The 10,974-nt window shown below is 42.3% G+C and overlaps 1 protein-coding gene across 1 annotated transcript; it reads right to left on the bottom strand.

The window, feature by feature from the left end:
• Window positions 1-771: 771 nt before the first annotated feature.
• si:ch211-197h24.6 lies at window positions 772-9,430 on the bottom strand. The gene is made up of 12 exons (XM_035415791.1): window positions 9,286-9,430; window positions 8,661-8,724; window positions 6,919-6,943; window positions 5,670-5,750; window positions 5,408-5,547; window positions 5,154-5,279; window positions 4,943-4,988; window positions 4,798-4,851; window positions 3,396-3,847; window positions 2,912-3,016; window positions 1,521-1,635; window positions 772-1,335 (listed from the first exon to the last, which is right to left on the bottom strand). The coding sequence occupies exons 2-12, from the start codon at window positions 8,721-8,723 to the stop codon at window positions 1,313-1,315; spliced, it is 1,230 nt and encodes a 409-aa protein (XP_035271682.1). The 5' UTR covers window position 8,724; window positions 9,286-9,430; the 3' UTR covers window positions 772-1,312.
• Between the last annotated feature and the right edge of the window lie 1,544 nt (window positions 9,431-10,974).

Genomic DNA, 10,974 nt, shown 5'->3' with positions numbered 1-10,974 from the left:
TGGCAATAGTTTTTGCTGTTGTGATAAATTTTCCTTGGAGAATTTTGAACAAAATGGCAGCATGTCAATCATAGATCAAAGATGGTTATGAAAAGAACCAAGACAGCAAATGACACAACCAAACCTGCATTTGGTTGAATCATTTGGAAAATATTTAGTGAACACAACCTCAGTTGATAGAGATTGGCTGTAACGAACACCAGAACACATGGTGGGGCACACCCTGTAATGGAACATTAGTACAGCACATCTGAAAGGGTTTTTAATTGAAAGCATTACTCAAGTCATTTTGACTGCTCTAGCATTTCCCCCTAAAGTTACACGAGGTTTGTTTTCAATCAGTGGGTACTTCAGTCTTAAAGCCATTACAGTATGAAAAATGTTTGCCCATATTCTCCCTGAAGATTGCTATCAATGTCAATCCAATACAAAATCTTTTCCTGGGCTTTATTTTATATACCAAATTTCTTATACAAGTTTAAACATTCTTCAGAGTTCCTGCTGTTTCTGACATTACTTTTCAGGACATTTTATGTTAGAAACTTGTAATATATAGAGGGGGAGAGGTTGCAATCGTAGACCAGGGCATTTGTGGTTTTGGTCTATAACATTACACTAAAATGACTTGCAGGACAACCAATTGTTTTCCTGAACATTTAGGCAATTTTCTCATTTTCCATGCCTGGAAAACTGGATAAAAAATTCCAGGTTTTCCCAGACGTGCGGGAATGCCGATTCCAAGAGGGGAGAAAACATGAACAATACAAGTCATAAGATTGAGCCTTTTATTGAAAGTGAAGTACAAAACAGGGACTATGGCATATCATTTAAAGTAAAAATACAGCACTGCAACATCTGTATGCCTCAGCACCCCCATACATTACTTCAGCACTTCAACTACAAAACAGACATAGCTACCAAGATTGAAAATGTGCATTTTCTTTTCCAAATCTGTGAATCTTATATTCTAGAAATCTTTTGTAAAAGGTTTCATAAATAGAGCAGTTTCACTGACAACCACAATACTGAATGCCATTTGTGAGCTAAACCCTGCTAGAGTAATATTGTTAATGTTCTAGGATACCAATTTGGTCCAAATTTAAAGCAAAAATAAAGGCCATCAACTTAAAAACAAAGTACACAATAGTAACATAAGATCTGTTAAAAAAAAGGAAAGGATCAATACTATTAACATGGAAGATTGTTTCAGTGGAGAACATTCCTGTGAATGAAATTGCTAAACTGAAGCATGCAGAGCTTCAGATCCTATGGGGGAAAATCCTCTTGGTAATCTGATGAATGGGGTGGGCAGTCAGTTGTAGTATCTGGATGGTCCTACAGAAAGGGGGGGGGGGGAAACGGATTTTATGGTTCCATTTTGGAGCACTATTCCCAGCATAGTACACAATCTATCAAAACCTACATGCAGATCCTCTGTAGGATTCAGCATTCTATTAAAAATTGAGACCCAAGTTAAAGGGCATTACATTTAAGGCAAGGAAGTGTCCTATTTTGCATACCTGACAGACTGGGCAACCCAGACAGGCTATTCCCAGAGTACCTGTCCCCTCCACTAGGTAACCTGGGGGTGGAGAAGTTCATGGAGCCGGAAGAAGTGCTCTTCAAAGTGGACCCCTGTGAAAAAGAACCGCTGAGTTTCACACCATAGAAAACCTGTAAAGTTCTTTTTCGGGGCAATTTTTAAAACCATTTCTCTGGCTCTCGATTTGCAAAAATGTTATCTTCAGTTCAATTTGTCATTCAGTTCAAGGCCTCACCACTGTCATTTCGATTTGTTCCTTATGTTAAAATGGAGAACAATGCAAACTAATGAGGAACATACAGAAACAACTATCTAAAATACCATTAGGAATGAATTTGTACTCGCTCAACATTCTCTACAAATCAATATCAAATGCTAATTCTGTAACTGTTTAGCAACTAGGGATGGGTACAAGTAACGGATTGATCGATTACTCATCGGATACATGCCTACTCCATTTTCTTATAAAGGCTATGCATGTACAACCATGTGTTGGAACGTTTTTAAATGTATCATACCGTATACAAAAAAAGAAAAAAAATTAAAATAGGAGGATATTTCCATAGCAAAACATTACTTCAGTATTCCAGCAAAAACCCCAAACCTTATACCGCTTAGCTTAGCAATGAACACCTCTCTAGTATCTCAACCAGATTAGCTAATATTAAAATTCTGTTTGGTCTAAATGGTCTAACAGCATGTTTGTTATCAAGGATAGTAAGCTAACCAACTACTGAATTATACCCAAAACAGGCTAAACTATAAACGCAGTAAAGCTACATCTATACTAGCCACTCTCTATGCAGTCATTCATTGACATCAAGCTGACATTGTAATTGCTGGCTTGCTTGCTCTTACAAATTTCCACTTCATCAAGTCAGACCGATGTACTTTAAGTTAGAACGTGATTGAACTTTTGCGGGTGCTACTTCATAGCTGGTTGTATATGGGAAAATAATGTACATGTCCCAGCCAATCAGAATTTAGCATTCAGCCAAGCCATTGTATATTGGTTTTGTGACTGGGCAACATTTGTGAGTACTCGAGTACTGATATGCATTGTTATGCGAGTGTGCATTTTCTATACGAGTGGTGCCGCTCAGACAAGATGCATTCTAAAAATATGTTCCTCCCCATGCTAGGAATCGATTTGGAATTGAGCACATTAAGTGAACACTATATGTAACAATTGAAAATCACCATCACTATTAGCAACATGTACAAATCAGGCATCAAGTCATGTTCACATTGAGGTGAGTCGGGTATTACACAGCCAATCAAGCTGCCTTGGGATCCTACACAGAACCAGTTTTGCTGTTATAACCGATTTAAGAGAAATGCAAAAATCCATTTAAAATGTCATCTTACCGTCGACACACTCCTGAGCCGGTACTCCATCAGCACATCGGTCAGCTTCTGAGTCACCTTCAGGACAATCTGGGCATCATTTTCATTCTCAATACGAAACGTATCCTGGAGAAAGGAGACTCCAATTATATGCAATATCAAACATGCATGTCTATGTATCTAAGGAGATACAACTGGGGCAAAATTGGTGCTCATACATGAAATTAAATGGCTATCTATCCAGCATAAAGCACAAATTGTAAATATCAATCTTAGCTACTTTTAATGGCTAGTTAGAGTTGTACATCTAGCTTTGCGAGGGTATTTCTGTTGATTTAACCTGCTTAAAGGAAAATGAATTGGTGCACACTAATGGTGTGCCAGTTTGGTGATACTAAAAAAACATTACTGGTATCTATGTACACCCTAGAATACGGTATTACTATGGATTGGCCAAAGCATACCAAATAACCATGAGGTCTGAGACTGAAGCTTAGCAGCATACCAGGTACTTGAGCAAGGTGGAGGGGAGGCTGTTGCTTTCGGGGCCCTTGGGCATGCCGGACATCATCCTGTCTGGAGCGCCGCCATGCTGGCTGCCGGGGAAGTCGTCCTGGTAGGGCCGGCCGGGGCTGAGGTTGCGCTGGCCCATGCCGAAGCCGTCGCTGTTCATCCTCATGGGCATCTCGTCCGGGTACCTCCTCATGCCCATGTCGCCCTCGCGCATCTTCATGCCCATGTCGTCGCCGGGCATGCGCACGGGCATGCTGCCCTGGAAGGAGCGCCCGGGGCTGGCGCCATGGCGCTGCATGGGCATGCTGTCGGGGAAGCCGCTCATGGGCATGTCTCCGGGGAGCCGGCGCATCGGCATGCCCATGGGGAAGTCCGGGTGCATTCCCCGGGGAGGAAAGTCTCCGGAGAACATGGGGTCAGGGTATCCCCCCGGAAACCGACCACCTGTAGGCAAAAAAATAACACGAGCTTCAGGAACGCATGTAGATCTGATTACACCCCAACGTATTTAACCCAGTTCAACCCAATTTAATTTAAGGACTGATCAGGAATTGCCAATAGTATTTCAGTGCTCATAGCTGCAAGCGCAGCTATCAACTGTGGAATGCACAGACAAGTACATGCTCTGCTCCAAAGCGCATTCAGTCAGAATGGAAATTCCATGTAAAAATTTTGCTTTTTTAGAGAATGGCTTTGATGTTTCACTGGGTATTTCTGATTTACAGAACTCACCTGGAAAGGGATTATTTTATAACAAATTTGTTAAGAGGTTAAATACTTGATTCACACACAGACACATAATGGGTAGACACTGAAGTGAAGGCAATGACAACACAATTCTAAGTCTAAAACTTGGAAAATCTAAAATGAAGAAGCTGACAACTGAAAACTCCAACTATAAAACAGCAGCAATGAAATGGTGGCAAAAGCCTGGCTGGAGTTAGATAATGTGTGTGATATTACTGGCATAACAGTCATTTGGTAGGCCTGTAGGGGGCAATCTTTCCTCTGGTCAAATGAACCCTAATGCTCCAGTGCAGTGGTTGGAACACTGTGCTGTAGGAGATGAGGTCTTTTGGATGAGACATTAAACAGAGGTCTTGGCTCACGGTGGTCATTAAAAATCCCACGATACTTCGCAAAGAGTAGGGGTTCCCAAGCTGAATTCCCAACCTGGTTCTCTCAATCTGCCACCTAATCATCCCCCACTCCACCTCAGCTGAAGTGTGGTGAGCATTCTGGCACAAAATGGCTGTCGTGCCTAACCCAGGTGGGTGCTACACATTGGTGGTAGTTCAGGCGAGTATCCCTCTCATCACTGTAAAGTGCTTTGAGTCACCAGCCAGTGAGAAAAGCACTATATAAATGCAATAAATTAATATAATGTTACAAACCTGGACCTCCAGGGCCACCTGGTCCAACCATCTTAGGCTTAAACATCGCAGACCCTGAAAAAACAACACAATTAACCCCTTGTATGAAAAAGCTTGACAAATAACTGCTTCCAGCACTTAAAAATTCCAACTAACAAAAACTTACGCATTCCTTGGAACGCGGCGATTTCAAATGGCTCCTTCAGCAAAACCTGAAACACAGACCTGTATCAAGCAAGCACCAATAATGCCTCATTCACCATGTGACTATTACATCATAATTCAATAAATCAACACCGGGAGCCTTGTACAGAATTGGATTATTATGGATATCCTTTTCTTATGTGTAAACACAATTGAAAGGCAGTGGCCTGTACCCGGATTTTCCCTCTTCCTTCGGCCTTCTCCACCTCTGCTGCGCTCTCCTTGGCTGCTTTACGAATTGCAGGGTCCTTGACAGCTTCCTCTTCCTCATTAGGGACCTTGTCAGCGTGATGCTTTTTCTTTAAAATTAAAATGGGGGAAAAAAAAAATATATACGTTTTGCCCAATCATCCAGTAAAAGTAATTCTTCCAAAGACTGCAATGGCTACACACAACTATTGCAGTACTACCATGTTGTGCTACATACCATGTATCTGAAGCTGTGCTTCCAGCCCTTGACGTGAGCCAGCATCTCATTCTGCAGCCGCTGAACCTTGCACAGCCTGCACTGGTAGTGCGGGGCAACAGACTTGCTTGGGCTTCGATATTCCCACACAAACTGGAGACCTGCACAGATCAGACCATCGCCCCCCCTATTAGGACACACCCCACAGGAGGAACAGTGAAGAGCACAAGAACTTTGAGGGTAGTTAGGATCAGGGGGGCATCCTGACCACCTTCCCACTTACCAATCACAGGCTCAGTGACTGAGGTCAGCCTCTTCTCCAGGGATGGGACCGTCTGGATGGCGCCGGTTTTAGTTGTAAACACTGGTGTGAACAAATAAGGGGGTCAGTGCGAGTGTGACATGCTCACGCCGAGGGAGGGTGAGGGTGGGGGGGTGAGGGTCTGCATACATGTGAAGCCCTGATCAGAGATGTGAACAGGTCACATGTCCCGCAAATTATAAAACCAAGCAAGAGTTGGCTCAAGAGCCCAACATTGTTTCCGAAAACATTTACTTCAGGCAGTTTTCCATGGCCACTATACATGTGTCCAGGTTGTAGTGCACTTCTGCAGCAGATAGGACAAACCAATTCAGGATCTTGATCCAGATGCAGGATCAATCGCTCATTAGATCACCCAAATGGTGCATTTGGTTTTCATTCGGAGCAAAGTCCTTTGAACACTGAACAACATTTAAACTCAACACTGTCAATGGCACAACAGCTGCCACACTGCCAACACAGCGGTGGGAAAGACCAAAATGACACTTTACCCTCTCCTGCCCACCTGTGCAAAGGCAAGCTTGAGAAAGGTTAGACCAAATGCTGGAAGGACCTTGTTGAGTAGGAGCATGAAGTTCCTCACCAACTAGCTTTCAGCCACACAGGCAACTTGAGAAACACAGCAGGCAGCAGTGAGGTCACAAGTACCATGCTGCAGTACCCGCTATCCAGATGTACAGGGTTACCTTCACCAGCAATGTGCCAGTAACTCATTAGGGGCAAACAACTCCCATACTGGGTACACAGACATGAACCTGTGACCCATGGGAAGTTGATCATTAGTAAGAGATGTCACTGCCATGAAAATAAGCCATGTTGTAGTTTCTAATGTTGTTCAGTTCATTTTTCTACCAAGTCAAAATGGATTTTTAGAATAAAAAAAGAATCATGATGCTGGAACAAACCCACACCATTTTAGCAAGACAATTAAGAAACAATCACAAATTAGTGGACAAAATAGCCTCAGCTACTTTGAGGAATCATTGTCCACAATACTGCAGAAAGCAGTGTCGGTAATACAGGGTCCGGGTTTCAAATTGCTCCAAGAGCAAGCAAATTTTAAAACGTTCAATCAAGCCAAGAAATGTCCAGCCAGGCCTTTACGCACCACCACAGTGGAGAGTACAGGAAGGCTCTGGAAGGACAGTGAATACACTCAATAGCAGCGGTTCAACGACAATACTGCTGCGACACAGCGATAAAAACTTACCTATGTCACTGGGCTGATGCCTTTTCTGTCAAAGGACGCAATATTAACCGTCAGGAGGAGAGAGAGACAAAACAGGTCGTTAGTGAGAAGCTTCCGGTGAGCATGGTGCTGCACCCCTCCCACACAGGAGAGAACTGTAGCGACAAGATCAGAAGATCTGGGGGGTGGAGGTGTACTCCAGCAAGGCTTCCATCGTCATTTGGATGCCGTAGTACCGACCAGGAGTACCCCCACATAGGTGGTTGCTAATTGTGGAATGGAAATTGACATTTCTTTAGCATTCATGTGCAGCAGGTGGATTTCTCCAACCACACCCCATTAACATAATGGGGGGAAAGGGACATCTCAGGCATACCAACTTGACTGATTTGTGAAAGTTACCACAATAACATGGTCACCGGGCAAAGAGCGTCTTCACTGGAGACAACTCGGATCTTAATTATTCATCATGCTGTATGATGCATCAGTCACCATACTGGAACAGAACCATGGCACCCACACCCTGGCATCTTCTGGTCAACTGTAAGAAGTTTCACTGCCGTTTATATTTTTATCCCAGCACCCCTTTAGACCAAGGAAATCAGGTTTACAGCTGGTTGCAAAATGAAGTACTGCCATACCTTATGCTACAATCAGGAGGAAAAAGTAAAGCCATGACCTATATGACATTGTACATGGTTATACGCAGTTATAAAAACCAAATTCAGTTAACGTATCAAAGAATAAGCCCTGGAGTTGAGAACAAAATCTTAGATATGAACTTAGACATGTCCAATCTCATGAGTAACTGTGGCAACCTTAGCAGTGGGAGCTGTGCTCTTGAAGCAGAAAACAAAAATCTGGCAAAAAGTGCCTGTTAAATCTCCAAGGCAGAGGAACGCAGCATATTGCCTATAATTGACAAAGATGCCAATCCAAAGCCTGGAGCAAAGAACCACAGCTTTACTCAGAATCGGCACTTCCCAGTGCGTACCAAAACCAGTGGAAGACCAACATTCCAGAAGCATCACTGTGGCCAGGTTTAATCAGGCCAGTAATCAGTGCATCAGCAGCCCACGGGTCTGATCCACCGATAGAGACAACACTTTATGGGGGCAAATGTCCCCACAGCAACCAAAAGGCTGCTTAACTGCAACTGGTTCATTCAAGACTAAACAAAAAGACAAAGCTGTATATTAGACATGGCTTGTGAACATACAAGCGTACTCCAATCCCCTGCTTTTGAAGTGCAAGTTAGTCACATCAGGCAATTGTTTTGCCGTTAAAATATAACCGATGGTTACAAAATGCAGATGACTAGCACATTTACACAAACACGGTATGTGCTAACGGAAGCAGTATAAAATTCAACTCCACCTAAAAGTAAATGGCTGTCTCCCACCCGAGCTAAAAGAATACGATAAATGCTAAAAATATATTTTTCTCTAGGTCAGGAAAATGCGGCTAGCTAGCTTACATCGATGACTCGATGTGTTATGAACACCGACCACATCTTGCAACGCTAGCTTAACAGCACATTTGCGGTCAGGCTTGACTGTATACAGTAAAGTTCAGTGACTTGGCCACAGGCCAAAGGCCTAGCTAGGCTAGTTATATAGCTAGCTAGTGTAGCTACGTTAGTTCGCGATATGCTTACAATTCGTAATTAGCTAGTGGCCAGCTCCCTCGGATAACTCACTAAAGATTGTAAACGCACCTAACTTATCCAATTATCTAACTCTACCAGCCAGCAATCTACTTACCTGCTTCATCCCGCCGTTCTTAAATTTCTTCGCTGGCGGGGGACCGGGAACGTTAGACTCCATTCTGAAAACGAAACAACGGTGTTATCTTAATGTGCGGTCATAACTCCAAATTCCTCAAAACTGTTATGATATCACACGATCCATAATTGCAAATTAAATTAACATTGTCGTCCAAATCCTAAATTCACCGTAGATTCAGCCTTACCTTACAAATATGCTACTAGCTACGCTGGTTTACATTAACTTGCTAGGCTACAGGCCTTGTTTTTGGCCTTGTTAGAGGACTGAAATATACACCGTACTGAAAAGGGAAATGGCACAATTTTATATACACAGATTGTATACTATAACTAGCTGGTTATAAAGAACAAACGATGACCTAAAAATATCACGATTAGTTTGTGCTAAGACAGCACATCTTTCGATATACGATCTTTCGATATACTATCGTGTCCAAGCGAACGTCAGCCACTAGTACACAGTGTTCTTCAGAGCGCTAGTTACAATGTAAGCCTTTTTAAGGTCACAAACAAATGTAACCTAATTTATAATTCCAACTCTAACTGGTAACATTAAACAAAATGCATTAGTTATAAAATTAATCAACTGTAACTGTTCTTACCTGGTGTGATTTTCTTTAAATGAACAGCGTAAAATCGTAGCAAACAGACGCAGCCACCTCCTTCCCGTTTTCTCAGCAAACAATACCAGTTTCTTCCTGTACTTCTTCTTCAACTGCGGCGGCTCGTAACGTGTATGAAAGGTGCACTACCGCCATCTACTGTGCTGGCGTGTGGATGAGATTAGATCATTCGCCAGATCCTACTCCCAAAACTCGTTTCTAACAGGAATTGCACCACAGCCCTATGAACCTTCCTTGAACCCCGCTCACTCAAAATGTCTCGAATATCACCAACCCTTCCACCACCCTCCCCTAATTAATAACATCCTAATTAATGCCATTGCTCTTTCATTATCAAATTTACCACACACCATTATTATGTGCTCAACAGTGTACAGTACCATACACACCTCGCACAACCCATTTACGTGTCCCTCCACCAACCATAAAGAATAATTCAATCCAGTATGCGCCAAGCTTATCCTGGCCATCTATATCTCCTTTTTCCTATTTTTTTCCTTAACCTTCTTTGCTCTGACAGAATTATGTAGTTGATACAGCCATCTGCCATCTTTGCCATTGTTCCATTATTCCTGCCACTCTACCACGACAGCTGTCCTTATAATTGTCTTTGCCTCCCCTCTACCTAATGAGACCTTGATATCAATCAATTCCTTCTTTAACACTTGTTTTCCCGCCTGTATTCAACTTTGTTTCCCCCAACACCCACATGTGCTGTCACCGAACAAAACTGGACAATAATATCCATTCTATGAGGCCAGAAAAGTGACACATATAATAGCATATCTCCCCTGTTCAATGTACAAGAGTATTCACCGTGCAGTGCTGATGATGAGTCTGAACATATAGCCACTCTTGCACCTACTCAACCACCCATTGCAGTCCCACTACAATTACCAGTACTTCCTCTGTATATACTGACAAACTATCTGACAGTCTATTGCTCAGTTTTGAATTCAAGACTGGAATAGACACACCTATTCCTACATGATCAGATACTGCATCTTTTGAACCATCTGTAAATATTGGCAGGAAGGAATAGAATTTACCTTGATACTAGTATACATATATAATTAACATTTTCTTGTACTTACATTGTCTAATTAACCTACATTCTACCTCTGGTTTCCCAATGACCCATCCAAAAATTCTGCTATTTTTACTGGAATACTCACAGCAACTCTCTCGGTTTGTGGCTGGGTGCCTATTGGCACAACCCTGTTAAGTTACACAGTACGCTAGGCTCATTTTCACCCACCTCAACCCAAAAGGAATCTTGCTCATTTCCACCCTGAGTGCAGTATTAGGAGCTGATTTACCTGCTCCATATCAGAACCAAAGCACTCTTGCCTGTATGAAATCTAGATGATTTAAGACTGACTTGCCCTCTGGCCCATATAGAAAGCAACCATAGCCCATGATCTAAAATCAAATTATAAAGTCTACCGCAACTACCTATTCTTGTTAGTTTTATCAGTAACCATCCATTCAATATAAAAAAGTTTAGCCTCTCAGCAGTCATTTTCTCCGTAACATCAAAATTGCAACCAAGGAAAAATGCAATTCCACCAACATTAAAAAAAAAAAGATTTGAGATGAAGTACCTTAATTTGCCTCTTGATTTAATATGATTCTGAATTCATTTAACCTTAAGAATCATATTAGAAA

This window comes from Anguilla anguilla, chromosome 1 (assembly GCF_013347855.1).
Source record: "Anguilla anguilla isolate fAngAng1 chromosome 1, fAngAng1.pri, whole genome shotgun sequence".
Taxonomy (NCBI): Eukaryota; Metazoa; Chordata; class Actinopteri; order Anguilliformes; family Anguillidae; genus Anguilla; species Anguilla anguilla.
Note: the sequence above shows the minus strand (reverse complement) of the source record. Positions and strands in the feature narration are given on the sequence as shown.

Excerpts from the sequence above, each read along its gene's own strand:
- si:ch211-197h24.6 (XM_035415791.1), bottom strand. The coding sequence starts at position 8,723 with ATGGAGTCTAACGTTCCCGGTCCCCCGCCAGCGAAGAAATTTAAGAAC. Across the intron at positions 5,548-5,669 it reads AGTCACTGAGCCTGTGATTG|GTCTCCAGTTTGTGTGGGAA; the intron begins GTAAGTGGGAAG and ends TGATCTGTGCAG. Across the intron at positions 4,852-4,942 it reads CGCCGCGTTCCAAGGAATGC|GGTCTGCGATGTTTAAGCCT; the intron begins GTAAGTTTTTGT and ends TTGTTTTTTCAG.